Raw genomic sequence first — 14,941 nt, 5'->3', positions numbered from 1 at the left:
TAGTAATATAGTAAAGTAAAAAAAATACATTTGTCCTTCTAGGTCATCCTTTTTTCCTAAATTGCTGATCCAAAGAACGACTAAGGCTATGTGCCCAAGGGGAAAGTATCCTGCGATTATATCCGCAGGACATTCCACAGGAGCTCCCAGAAATCCGCACCACAACTTTGTCTGTTTCCATGCTGCGGTTTTCTTGTGGAATGTTCTGCGGATATCCTGCAGTCATTCTGCATTGAGGATACAGTACCATGGCTTGGACACTGCATCCTCAATGCAGAACAAGTGCTGGAGTGATCGGGGAGTTCATACTTACCTCCATCACACAGCACTTCTCTCCAGCCGTGTCTGCACTGTGCAGGAGAAGGTGGGCGGGCCTGCACTAGCTCTGGCTGTCACATGACCGGAGCTCGTGCAGGCCCACCCACCTCCTCCTTCCTGCTCCTAGCTCCACTGCTGTCCTGTGCATGGAGGGAAAGTGACCGGGTGTCTGCTATCAAGGCAGGTAAGTATGGGACCAAGGCAGATTTCCGCAGGTAATTCCGCAGAAAGAATTGACATGCAATTACGTGCGGCTGCGGGACATCCGCACCATGTTCCGCAGCTGCACGTATCCGCAGCGTGGACACAGCACTCCCCATGTCCCATAGGATAACATGGGGGGTGTCTGTGCATGCTGAAACCTGTGGATTTACCTGGAAAATCCAGAAAATCCGCGGATTTTCTTGCAGATAAATCCGCAGGTTTCATCTCACGTGGGCACATAGCCTAAAGGCTCTCCAAGAGGCTGACAAGTGTCAAGCAGAGGCAGGTCAGAGTTCCAGGTGCTAAGGAGAACACAGAAGCGCGTTTTTACATATTCTGTATTGTTTTGATATCTTCATAGCACACAACATCAAGCTATTGATATGTAGTCAATACAAGCATCAGCAAGGCCGATGCTTCTGCCAAGACCAGCAATCATAGGATCATTATGAAGTGTCTGCCAATAGCTCTTTTTCTCAGTGTTAGCAGACCCAAGTCACCTATACTGATGACTTCTATCACTAAAGTGAAATTAGTTGGAAGTTTCTCCTATGAATCGCCAAGTTAGTGAAAAACTGAACAATAAAAATCAATGGAATGACTCCCAGAGATTTTTCACAACCTCCAGAAAATTTTCATAACCTCTTCAACATTGAAATTGCAACTCCAAGAAGGAAAGGTTGTGTAATTATGGAAGTTATAGGATCGATAGACATGTTAATGATGTGCAAATTAAGAAAAAGTGGAAACATTTTTTTAAAAATATCTTTATTTACTGAGCATTGAATATGAGCATCACGCACAGAAATGCAGATGATTACATGTATTGGCTGCTGTCAATGAGACTATTAATCACTGTCTGAGAAATGTTCTGCCACGATGAATACAATTTGGCACACAAATCATCCAGATTTGCAGCTGGTAGCTTCCTTCGCAATTGCCAACAATGTCAACCCAAATTTTCTCAATGGAAGAGAATTCTGAAGACTCTACAGGCCATGGTAGCATATATAAGCCATGCACGCTGCTCACTGCAGCATGAGCAACTTGCAGTATTGTATTTTTGTGTTAAAAAATGGCTCCTGTGACACTTTGTAGAAAAAGACTCCTTCCATAACCTAATCACAGTAATGCCAAGTATATCCGGACTGAAAACTAGAGGGATCTAGCTACCATACATAATACCAACAAACACCATAATGCCTGGCGTTGGGCAAGTGTAACGTTCCCTCATGAACGACTCTTCAGAGGTTCCATATTTATCCTTCTTGATGCAGCAAATTGAATCCTGAGGAGTGTGTGTCTGTATGTGTGTATGTTTTGTATATACATTATATAAAGTATAGACCAAAAGTTTGGACACACCTCTAATTCAAAGAGTTTTCTTTATTTTCATGACTCCAAAAATTGTAGATTCACATTGAAGGCATCAAAACTATGAATTAAAACATGTGGAATGAAATACTTAAAAACGTGTGAAACAACTGAAAATATGTCTTATATTATAGGTTCTTCAAAGTAGCCACCTTTTGCTTTCATTACTACTTTGCACACTCTTGGCATTCTCTTGATGAGCTTCAAGAGGTAGTCACCGGAAATGGTTTTCCAACAGTCTTGAAGGAGTTCACAGAGATGCTTAGCACTTATTGGCCCTTTTGCCTTCACTCTGCGGTCCAGCTCACTCCAAACCATCTCGATTGGGTTCAGGTCTGGTGACCATGGAGACCAGGTCATCTGGCGTAGCACCCCATCACTCCCCTTCTTAGTCAAATAGCCCTTACACAGCCTGGAGGTGTGTTTGGGGTCATTGTCCTGTTGAAAAATAAATTATGGTCCAACTAAACGCAAACCGGATGGAATAGCACGCCGCTGCAAGATGCTGTGGTAGCCATGCTGATTCTGTATGCCTTCAATTTTGAATAAATCCCCAACAGTGTCACCAGGAAAGCACCCCCACACCATCACACCTCATCCTCCATGCTTCACGGTGGGAACCAGCCATGTAGAGTCCATCCGTTCACCTTTTCTACAAAGACACGGTGGTTGGATCCAAAAATCTCAAATTTGGACTCCTCAGACCAAAGCACAGATTTCCACTGGTCTAATGTCCATTCCTTGTGTTCTTTAGCCCAAACAAGTCTCTTCTGCTTGTTGCCTGTCCTTAGCAGTGGTTTCCTCGCAGCTATTTTAGCATGAAGGCCTGCTGCACAAGGGCTCCTTTTAACAGTTGTTCTAGAGATGAGAAGGTGTGGCCAAACTTTTGGTCTGTACTGTATGTATATGTGTATATATATATATATATATATATATATATATATATATATATATATATATATAATAGATAGTTATAGAGCGCGTTGAAGGAGTATTCATATCGCGTGATCTTTCCCCCATTTTTTCACATTACACCCACAAACTTAAAATTTAGTTTATCGCGATTTTATGTGATGACAACTATGTTATTCAGTATAAAACTTGAAAGGGGGGGTAGAAGCATGCACTTTTCACTCCTAACTTTAACAGTTTATTTGCTTTCCATAGGTAATGGTTTGATGACAGATGACTGATCTCTGGGCGGTCCAACTGCTGGGACCCCACTGATCTCGAGATCAGGGCCCTATATTATGTGATCTTGAGTGGAATGTAGATTTCGATGCATTCTTTGAATCGATAGGTGTACCAGCTGTACGACCCCCAGCAATCAGCAAATTATCCCCTATTCTGTAGTGAGGGAATAACTTGCAATTTTAGGAAAGGCCATCATCATCAAGCCATAATCATTTGTACTTCTTGCCACTTTAGTAGTGCACTCCACAAAATGTTGCTAAATGGTAACCATGAAAAGTAGAATGTATTGTTTTAAATTTGTCATTTTTATTAAGTCACAACATTTTTTTAAAATGTTTTTACAGCCTTTGTTTGTTTATGTTTTTAGGGTTCTATGAGAACCTCACAATTTTCTGTTGAAGACTATGGTAGGTGATTATATTGTTACGGAATAAACTGCTGTTTAAAAAATAGTTTTGTACGTACTGCCATTGCTTGTCAATGGTTGTGTAAAAACAGATATGTTAAGAGTGACTTTTATTGAAAACGTCACATATTCAAACTTTTAGAAAAAGGAATTTGGAAATAAATACTCGACTAGGATAAGTCATACATTTAAAAGCACGTTTTTTTAAGTTTACTTAACTTTATAACAAAAGTTATATTACTATGGAATAAAGACATTATTTGTACCTTTAATTTTATTTCTCAATTTTTATTTTATTTTGTTTCCTAACCTTACAGTTGAACCAACTTTTGATGTAACACTTGATATGCCATCTTTTTATATCCTTCCAAAGAATCTCAGCTTCAATGGCACAGTAACAGCAAAGTAAGTCATATAGTCAAATAATCTTCATATCTGTCATGTTACCAATTGTCATGTTTTTTTACTCTATGTGAGGTTACGATGACCGATATTTTCAGTTTGAACACTGTCCTTGAAAAGAACTAGCATCACATGAACATCAATGAATCGGGCTGATGCTATGGAGTTGGTCTCTTCAGATGACTGTGTGGCGCCCCTGAGGCTTCAGTCACCACAGAGTATTGCACCTAACATTGGGTGTAATGCTAAACCCGGTTGCTAAGGAGGTCAGTCCCGGTTCACTACATTACACACTCAAATACACACCAGGTTGCCCTGTTATCACTGGGGACTGGGCTAGGGTAGGGTAATAAAGGGGTCACCGACAGAGAGGCATTTACAGGATGCCCTCAATCAGGGCCGCCACTAGGAATTTCAGGGCCCCATACTTGCAAAATTTTCAGGCCCTCTTGAGACTCCGCCCAGGCTCCACCCCAACCCCACCTCTGCCCAGCTGCTTCTCCAACCCTCAAACCTTTCACAGTCTCACTGTCCACTCTAGAAAAACTCCAATCTGTACTCCACTCCCTCCCACGGTCTGAGTAGTCATCATGTGACCAATCATTCATATGCGATTTTCATACTTAGAGTCATGTGATGCCGAACTGCTTTTCCTAATTGTTTCAATTTTCAGTGAAAAAGAGAGCGGTAAGAAGAAAAGTTAATTGTCAGATGACCGTAAGTATGAAAATCACATGAGTGGCATGGCCATGTGATGACTGCTGGAACCAGCTAGCAGAGCCGGCCGAACCCTGACAGTGGGTATATTACACGCTTTTAGGATTGGGCATGTTACAGAGCTTAATTTTATAATTGAAGGGCTTGTGCAGGTTTGAGATGACGTGACTACAGGCTTCTGCATTCTCACAGTACTTGCACTGCACAGTTTTAGGTTTCTCCCTTGCTAGTGGCAAGAGTGGATGGTCATAAGAGCACAAGTATACCATTTGTATATGTCGCGGGCGGGGAGGAGGGTGTCAACGCTGCGCTCTCCCACTGCTCGGGTCCGGCCGCCGCTGCTCTGCGGCTACTGCTGCTCGGTGGCTCGAGCGATAGGCCGGATCCCAGGGACTCGAGCGGCACTCCTCGCCCGTGAGTGAAAGGGGTGTTTTGTTGGTGGGGGATTTGATTAATGTCCGTGACGCCACCCACGGTTGTGGTGATTGTGTGGACACCACCGCTGCTCTGTCTGGGGATCCCGGGAGTGGTGTTATGGAGCAGCTAGATGTTGGTTTGCCCCTCCGTGGGTAGGGGATTTGGTGGTCCCGGGGCCCGATGACGGGGGTATAGGGTGGTGGACAGGCGGGTTATGGGGCCTGTGGAGGTGCAGGGACGCAGGGGCAGCGCTGTGCCGCACGGCACGGAGGTACTCACTCAGCCCAAGGATGATGACACAGTTCACGGTAAACAAACGGCTGGTTGGACGGGTCCCTCGGACGGCTGCGGAGTAGATGTTCCCTGCAAGTTAGCGGTGACTGTCTCTTCCCTGCACCTAGAAACGGTTGTTGGTAGCGATGGATTCCCACCAGTAACCCGCTCCCCAGCTTGGATATGAGCCGGAGGAGCCCCTCTCTTGCCCGCAGGCGATGGCCCTGGGAAACTGGTGCCTTGGCGGTGGCGGTGTCTCCCCTTCACGGTTGGACTGTTGCCTTCAATCGGGACTTTGCTGCTGGGAGACCCGGAGGTCCCCTTCACTGACGGATTTGGCAAATTACGGCGACTCCTAGCCTTGCCAGGATCCGAAAGGCCCCTGCCAATGGTGCTGGCTTCTCTTTGTATACCGCTCCGGTACCGCCGGGCCACCACCCATCCACGGTCCTTTCGGCAACCTCCGATCAGCCTCTCCTGCAGACGGTCACCGCCGTCTGCCAACCTTGCTGTCTCAGTCCGGGGCACACACCCGGACCAACTTCAGGCTCTGTTGCTGTCACTTTTCTCTTTTACTTCCACTCCTGTCACTTGCTCCTCTACCACTTCCCTCTTACTTCAAACTCTCTCTCCCTTTAACTGCCTGGTTTTCCGGCCTCCAGGGCTGTGTACTCCTCGGTGGGCGGAGCCAACCGCCTGGCTCACCCCCTGGTGTGAACATCAGCCCCTGGAGGAAGGCAACAAGGAAATGTGTTCTAACCTTGGTGTGCCTGCAGGGAATGTGGGGTGTGTGGTGGTGTCATGACCTGTGACCCCTGGCTTGCCCAGGGCGTCACATATACTTCTGGCCACATTCTGACTAGATGTGTCCGGCCTCACGCAATTCATTTTCATTGATCAAGGCCACGCAAGTCTAGGCAGCACGGGACCACATCTATATAAATCGCATACTTGTGGTTTTGTGACTTCCCACTCTCACCACCGGCATCAGAGAATATTGCCAGCGTGCAGTGTGCGCACGGTGAGAACTCAGAAGTCTGTAGTCACATAGAGTAATAGAGTAAGTGCATACACATCACAAACGTGGGACAACCCCTTTAATGCTCCTAACATTAAAAAAACATAGTAACCCTTAAATTGGCAGATGGCGCAATACTTTATTAGCACAGCCCTGTATAATGTAATCTTACAAGTTCTGAACCACCAGCAGTACATAAATACATCCATATAACCCCTATCAGTACAGAAACAGCATCAAAACTCTCATCTGTACAGGAATACATCACAAGAATCGGTACACGGTTCATCAATTGTAATGTCAGGTCAGACCTGTATATATATTTATCGCATCAACTTAGAACTTCCAGTATGTCCTTAATAATGGTAAGAAGATACTGGGAGTTGTAGAACTGTAGTTATCAGTCCTTATCAGACCATACAGGAACCACAGTACTGGTGAGAATTAGTCAGTATCACAAATAAACATTTACAGTGGGTACGGAAAGTATTCAGACCCCTTTACATTTTTCACTCTTTGCTTCATTGCAGCCATTTGGTAAATTCAAAAAAGTTATTTTTTTTCTCATTAATGTATGCTCTGCCCCCATCTTGACAAAAAAAAAGAAATGTAGAATTTTTTTCCAATTTATTAAACAAGAAATACTTAAATATCACATGGTCATAAGTATTCAGACCCTTTGCTCAGTATTGAGTAGAGGCACCCTCCCTTTTGAGCTAGTACAGCCATGAGTCTTCTTGGGATCCTGGATTTGGGGATCCTCTGCTATTCTTCCTTGCAGATCCCCTCCAGTTCCATCAGGTTGGATGGTGAACGTTGGTGGACAGCCGTTTTCAGGTCTCTCCAGAGATGCTCAATTGGGTTTAGGTCAGGGCTCTGGTTGGACCAGTCAAGAATGGTCACAGAGTTGTTCTGAAGCCACTACTTTGTTATTTTAGCTGTGTACTTAGGGTCATTGTCTGGTTGGAAGGTGAACCTTTAGCCAAGTCTGAGGTCCAGAGCACTCTGGAAGAAGTTTTCTTCCAGGATGTCTCTGTACGTGGCCACATCCACCTTTCCTTCAATTGCAACCAGTCGTCCTGTCCCTGCCCCCAGCGCATGATGCTGCCACCACCATGTGTCACTGTGTGGAATGTATTGGGCAGGTGATGAGCAGTGCCTTGTTTTCTCCACACATACTGCTTAGAATTATCACCAAAAAGTTCTATTTTTATCTCAGCAGACCATAAAATCTTATTTCTCAACGTCTGGGAGTCCTTCATGTGTTTTTTTGCCGACTTTCATATGTCTTCCACTGAGGAGAAGCTTCCGTCAGGCCACTCTGCTGCACTGATAGTTGACTTTGTGCAACTTTTTCCCATCTCGCTACTGCATCTCTGGAGCTCAGCCACAGTAATCTTGGGGTTCTCCTTTACCTCTCTCACCAAGGCTCTTCTCCATCGATTGCTCAGTTTGGCTGGATGGGCAGATCTAGGAAGAGTTCTGGTGGTCCCAAACTTCTTCCATTTAAAGGGAAACTGTCAAGTGCAATATGCGCCCAGAGCCTTGAGCAGTTCTGGGTGCATAGTTGTAATCCCTGCCTAACCGACCCTGTATACATTAGCATAGATAAAGAGATCTTTAGAAAAAGTATTTCTAAAGATCTTATATCGTATGCTAATGAGCGAGGGCAGTAGCCCCAAAGGCATTGCTTTCCTTGCTAGTCGCCCCTATTAGCATGTTAGTACGTCCCTGTGAGTATGCTAACATGCTAACAAATGGTAGTGTCCGAGTATGATCGCACTCACCTATCCGCTGCCATTGCTTCTGACAGGGGATTTCACCTCATTGCGCTTGACCCCGGAGTTTGGGTCATGCGCACTATGAAGCCGGGTGTAAGCGTCCCAGCTTCAAACTGATGTAGTGCGCATGACAAACTCCGGAATCATGCGCACTGAGCTGAAATCCAGCATCAAGCGGTGATGGCAGTAGAGAGGTGAGTGAGATCATCCTCTGACGCTACCATTCATTAGCATGTTAGCACGCCCACAGGGACGTACTAACATGCTAATAGGAGCGACTAGCAAGGGAAGCAACAATCTTGGGGCTACTGCACTCACCCATTAGCATACGATATAAGATTATTAGAAATACTTTTTCTAAAGATCTCTTTATTTTTTCTAGTTCATACAGGGACTGTTAGGTAGGGATTAGCAATATACACCCAGAGCTTCTTGTGGCTCTGGGTGCATATTGCACCTGACAGGTTCCCTTTAAGGATTATGGAGGCCACTGTGCTCTTAGGAACCTTGAGTACTGCAGAATTTTTTTGTAACCTTGGCCAGATCTGTGCCTTGCCACAATTTTATCTCTGAGCTCCTTGGGCAGTTCCTTTGATCTCATAATTCTCATTTGGTCTGACGTGCACTGTGAGCTGTGAGCTCTTATATAGACAGTTGTGTGCCTTTCCAAATCAAGTCCTATCAGTTTAATTACACACAGCTGGACTCCAATGAAGGAGTAAAACCATCTTAAGGAGGATCACAAGGAAATGGACAGCATGTGACTTAAATATGAGTGTCTGAGCAAAGGAGATGAATACTTATGAGCATGTGATATTTCAGTTTTTCATGTTTAATAAATTTGAAAAAATGTTTACATTTCTGTTTTTTTCTGTCAAGATGGGGGCTGGGGTGCAGAGTGTACATTAATGAGAATTTACCAAATGGCTGCAATGAAACAAAGAGTGAAAAATTTAAAGGGGTCTGAATACTTTCCGTACCCACTGTACATCCAGGTACCTTATAGATGACCTTGTCTTTGTAGAGTCATTCTTTTTCTTTTCTTTATCTTGTCGAGATGCCATGATGAATTTTCATGGTCACAGCTCGTCTCTGCAGACTTCCATATTCTCCACTTTTCTGCAGCACATCCCGACACAATGTCTGAAAAATAAGAGTGTCTTTATAATGTCCCTGAATGTAAATATCTGCCCCACACTGCGCTCCTGAATAAATAATTAACCCTCACTGAGTTCCCTGCACAAAACATGATGCACACAGTCACTCTTATGGTACGTGCCCTCCACACTGCCCTCTCCTTTTCATATCGGGCCCTCACTTCACACTCCTCTCCACCCTACCCAGTCTTTATTATGTGCCATTTTTCTCATCCCATACGGTCTGTGAGACTGTGACCGGGGTTATCTATGACGGCCGGTATGTCTCGCCCCGGTTGTGCTCACTCCATGATAGAAAGTAAATCCACTCTAGGGTTAATGACAGGCTGAAGGAAGGGTTAAATGGAAACAGGAACAAGGGCAGGTGTGCCGGGTGTGAGGGAGTGAACAGAACTCCCTGAGTTCTCTGCTGGAGAGGCACATGTATATTGGTGTGGACTTTTGTTTGGACATTAAACCGTGTGCTGTGAACCTTAATGCCTGGATCCCGTGTCTTCTGCTGCGCAGCCGACCGTGCTACCTCACATATGGTGGAGAATGCGGGCATCCCAGCCGGTGAGGTGTAGCTTCCTTTTCTGGTGACCCGGTAGCACATGTCCTGGATTCAAGCGGCTATACTACGGCCCAAACCCAGCGACGCCATGGAGGACATACTAAAGCATTTGGCTCAGGCTAATGCACAGCAGCAACAAGCTAATGCACAGCAGCAACAGACCAATGCACACCTGCTCCAATCCTTGAAATCGCGCCAAGAACAGCTGGTTCAGGCCAATGCACGTCAGCAGCAAGCCTTACAATTGCAGGAACAAAGACATCAAGAACAGATGGTTCTCCTGGCCAAGTCGATCCGTGCCGGACCGGCAGCAACAACCCCGGGACCGGGTGATGACGGCAGCGTCCGGAAAGCGGTGAGACAAGCGTTGCAAAAGATGACCCCGGGGGATGATGTGGAAGCGTTTCTGGCGGTGTTTGAGCGGGTGGCCGAGCGGGAAAAGCTGCCGACCCCCCAGTGGGCTGAGGTATTGTCGCCCTATCTGACGGGGGAACCCCAAAAAGCGTACCTGGACCTCTGTACCGAGGACGCCATTGACTATGTGACCCTAAAAGCCGAAATACTGGCACGGTTGGGGGTGAATACCTATGTACGGGCTCAGCGGGTAAATCAGTGGTTCTATGAGGAAGCCAAAACTGTACGCTCCCAGGCCTATGACTTGTTGCATCTTGTAAAAAAATGGTTGCAGCCTGACACTCAGAGCCCGGCGCAGATGGTGGAAAGGGTAGTAGTGGATCGTTTTGTGCGCACTTTACCCGTCACCGTTCAACGGTGGGTAGGACAGGGTGACCCGAGTACCCTGGACCAATTAGTGTCCCTGGTAGAGCGGCATGTGGCTACGCAGGACTTGATACGGGACACTGAGACTCTGCGTACCGCCCGTCGGTCCGGCCCCTCCAAGCCTAGGGCCAAGGACCCACCGCCGACAACGGTGCAGGAGTCCCCTACCGTCCCGCCTGAGGCCGCGGCCGCCAATCCTGAGGTCCGGAAGGTTCTGTACCCTAAACGACAACCCGTCAAGGGGGTTTCCGTCCCCATTAGATGTTGGCGGTGCCAGCGGGTGGGACATATGGAAGCCCAGTGTCCACTCACCACGGAGCCCATGGATTGTGGGGTTACCCGGCGGGGTTCAATGTATGCTCAGGTGGTGTGTACCGCTGACCTGGTCTCCCCAGAGACGGAGCCCCACTTGTGCCAAATACAGGTGAATGCATGTCCGGTTACAGGATTGTTGGATTCCGGAAGCTTAGTGACCCTTGTGCGATCCACCTTGAGGGCTAAAGTAAAGGCCACAGGACGTACCGTGGGGGTGGTTTGCATACATGGGGACCGCCGAGACTATCCCACGGGGATTGTCACCATCACAGCACCTTGCGGTCAGGTGCAACATGAGGTGGGACTTCTTAACACTCTTCCTTATGACGTGAACCTAGGAAGGGATCTGCCCTATTTTTGGACTTTATGGAAGGGACCCCCTAAGTCTCCTCAGATATTGGTCAGTCCTGGACCTGAGCCCTACAATCCTGAATCCGGGACACCTGCCGTAGGGGTCCCCATGATAGGGACAGAATGTGAACCAGATAGGTCGCCCCTAGAGGTATTGGCAGGAGAGGCTGAGACGGTCGAACCCATCCCAGAGTTGGAGGCGTCCCCGGATACGTTTGGGACTGCCCAACTCCAGGACCCTACATTAATACATGCCCGGAGTCGGGTGACAGTAATTGACGGGGTGGCACAGCTGCCCGGTGCCCAGGTAAGGTACCCCCATTTCGCTCTTAAGCAGGATTTACTCTACCGGGTAGATGAAATACGGGGCGTGGGGGTAGAGCAGTTGGTGGTGCCCCAGCCGCATCGTCGGCGGGTCCTCGACTTGGCTCATAAACACCTGATGAGTGGTCACCTAGGGGTCAAGAAAACGCAGGAGCGAATATTGCAAAGGTTCTATTGGCCCGGAGTCTTTGGGGAGGTAAAACGGTTCTGCGAAACCTGCCCGGAGTGTCAGCTTACCGCACCCCTGACCCATTTTCGCAGTCCGTTGGTACCGTTACCCATTATAGAAGTCCCTTTTGAACGGATAGGGATGGATCTGGTGGGGCCCCTCGTAAAGTCCGCTCGAGGGCACCAACACATCCTAGTGATCGTTGACTATGCCACCCGGTATCCCGAGGCGATACCTCTCAGACATACTGCAGCAAAGCTTATAGCTCGGGAGTTGTTTGCTGTGTTCTGCCGGGTGGGGTTGCCCAAGGAGATCCTTACGGATCAGGGGACCCCATTCATGTCTAAAGTGACCAAAGAGCTATGCCGGCTACTCCAGATCAAGCAGTTGCGTACGTCTGTGTATCATCCTCAAACGGACGGTTTAGTCGAGCGTTTCAATAAAACCCTGAAAACCATGCTCAAAAGGGTGATTTCCAAAGACGGGAAAGACTGGGATATGATGCTTCCCTATTTGATGTTTGCCATCCGTGAGGTGCCACAGGCATCCACGGGGTTTTCGCCTTTTGAATTGTTATATGGGCGACATCCCCGGGGATTGTTGGACCTGGCAAAGGAAACATGGGAGCAAGAGCCCACCCCCCATAAAAGTGTGATTGAACACATTTTGGGTATGCAGAACCGCATAAGCGCGGTCATGCCAATTGTGAAGGAGCATTTACAGGAGGCTCAGGCCGCGCAAAGCGGCCGCTACAATAGACAAGCCACCGTGCGGACCTTTAAACCCGGGGATCGGGTGTTGGTATTAATCCCCACGGCGGAGAGTAAATTCCTGGCTCAGTGGCAAGGCCCCTACGAGATAAAGGAAAGAGTCGGGGTGGTTAACTATAAAGTATTGCAGCCCGGTAGGCAGAAACCTGAACAAATATACCATGTCAACCTATTAAAACCTTGGCAGGAACGGGAAAGCCTGATGGGGAAAAAACAGCCATCTCCCTCCTCTTCGGGTCGTTCACCTCCGGCTCCAGCGACCTCCGGAGAGGACGAACCGGAAGTAAGGATTGGAGAAGCCCTCACCAAGCAACAGAGACGAGAGGCCAGACGGTTGGTTCAGCAGAACCCCGATGTCTTCTCCGAGCTGCCCGGTAGGACCAGTCTGATACGACATGATATTGTCACCGAGCCCCACCTGAAGGTACGCCTGAAGTCATACCGGGTACCGGAGGCTCGACGACAAGCCATATCGGAGGAAGTAAAGACAATGTTACGCCTGGGGGTTATCGAAAAATCCCGGAGTGAATGGGCTAGTCCGATTGTCCTAATACCAAAACCCGATGGCTCCTTAAGGTTCTGCAATGACTTTAGGAGATTGAACGAAATATCCAAGTTCGATCTCTACCCCATGCCCAGGGTGGATGAGCTGATTGATAGGCTGGGACAGGCGCGATATTTTACCACGCTCGACCTGACCAAGGGGTACTGGCAGGTGCCACTGACGGAGTCCGCCAAGGAGAAAACCGCTTTTGTTACGCCGGAGGGTCTCTTCCACTATGTTGTCTTGCCTTTTGGGTTACATGGCGCTCCGGCCACGTTCCAGAGGTTGATGAACTTAGTGCTGGAACCCCACCAGGCGTATGCATCAGCGTACCTTGATGACATCATTATTTACAGCTCCGATTGGCAGACCCACTTGGAACAGGTACAAGCGGTGGTGGACGCGCTTCGAACAGCCGGATTGACAGCCAATCCCAAGAAATGTGCGTTGGGACTCACGGAAGCCCGCTACTTGGGCTACGTAATAGGCCAAGGAGTGATTAAGCCCCAAATTAACAAGGTTGAGGCGATCCAGAAGTGGCCTAGACCCCTGACCACGAAGCAGGTTAGGGCCTTCCTGGGTATCGTGGGGTACTACAGGAGGTTTGTAAAGGATTTTGCGGGACTATCAGCCCCCTTGACGGACCTTCTCAAAGGCAAGAAGTCCGTCATGGTGCGCTGGACTCCGCAGGCCGAGGACTCCTTCTGGGCCCTGAAGGGGGTCCTGTGCGGACAGCCCGTTCTCGTACACCCTGATTTCCGGAAGGAGTTCATAGTACAGACTGACGCCTCAGAGGTCGGCCTGGGGGCAGTGTTGTCTCAGGTGGTTCAGGGGGAGGAACACCCCGTCACCTTCTTAAGTAGGAAGCTCACCCCTCCCGAGCGGAATTATAGCGTAGTGGAGAAGGAGTGCCTGGCGATCAAGTGGGCCTTGGAGTCCCTACGCTATTACCTGCTGGGACGGCAGTTTCGCTTGGTGACGGATCACTCTCCACTGGTCTGGATGAGGTCCGCCAAGGAACGGAATGCCCGGGTTACCCGGTGGTTCCTTTCTCTGCAGAACTTCCGGTTTACGGTTGAACATAGGGCCGGTGGGTTGCAGGGCAACGCCGATGCCTTGTCCCGCGGCCCGTGTTTGATGGCGGGAGTTCAACCCCGCACGCTTGAACTGAGGGGGGGGGTATGTGAGACTGTGACCGGGGTTATCTATGACGGCCGGTATGTCTCGCCCCGGTTGTGCTCACTCCATGATAGAAAGTAAATCCACTCTAGGGTTAATGACAGGCTGAAGGAAGGGTTAAATGGAAACAGGAACAAGGGCAGGTGTGCCGGGTGTGAGGGAGTGAACAGAACTCCCTGAGTTCTCTGCTGGAGAGGCACATGTATATTGGTGTGGACTTTTGTTTGGACATTAAACCGTGTGCTGTGAACCTTAATGCCTGGATCCCGTGTCTTCTGCTGCGCAGCCGACCGTGCTACCTCACAGGTCATATAACAACCTCCATAGTCATCACCTCCTTGCTTCCCATACTATGACCGCACCATTACTCTCCTCATACTGTATCCGCACCAATCCCCCCTCTCCTCATACTGTCCGCACCCATGCCCCCTCACTTGTTATATGGTGTCCACACCCATCCCCCCTCTGTTCCCATACTGTCTGCACCCATCCTCCCTCTCTGCATACTTTGTCTGCACCCATCCCCCTCTCTCCCAATGGTATGTCCACAACCATCCCCCCTCACTTTTCATTCTGTGTCTGCACCCATCCCCCTCACTTTTCATACTGTGTTCATGTGCCGCCCCCATGCCAGCAGCCAGCGCTGCTCGGATTCGGGCCTTCAGAGGTGGTGGCTCGAGGGTCTCCGGACCAGG

General features: G+C 48.4%; 1 protein-coding gene across 1 annotated transcript in view; it reads left to right on the top strand.

The window, feature by feature from the left end:
- Positions 1-14,941, top strand: part of LOC142296517 (CD109 antigen-like) — a 265,735-nt gene that overhangs the window by 41,275 nt on the left and 209,519 nt on the right. The window contains exons 6-7 of the mRNA XM_075340205.1: positions 3,458-3,497; positions 3,814-3,901. Of these exons, the coding sequence (XP_075196320.1) occupies positions 3,458-3,497; positions 3,814-3,901 (128 nt within the window). The remainder of the gene's footprint in view (positions 1-3,457; positions 3,498-3,813; positions 3,902-14,941) is intronic.

This window comes from Anomaloglossus baeobatrachus, chromosome 3 (assembly GCF_048569485.1).
Source record: "Anomaloglossus baeobatrachus isolate aAnoBae1 chromosome 3, aAnoBae1.hap1, whole genome shotgun sequence".
Taxonomy (NCBI): Eukaryota; Metazoa; Chordata; class Amphibia; order Anura; family Aromobatidae; genus Anomaloglossus; species Anomaloglossus baeobatrachus.
Note: the sequence above shows the minus strand (reverse complement) of the source record. Positions and strands in the feature narration are given on the sequence as shown.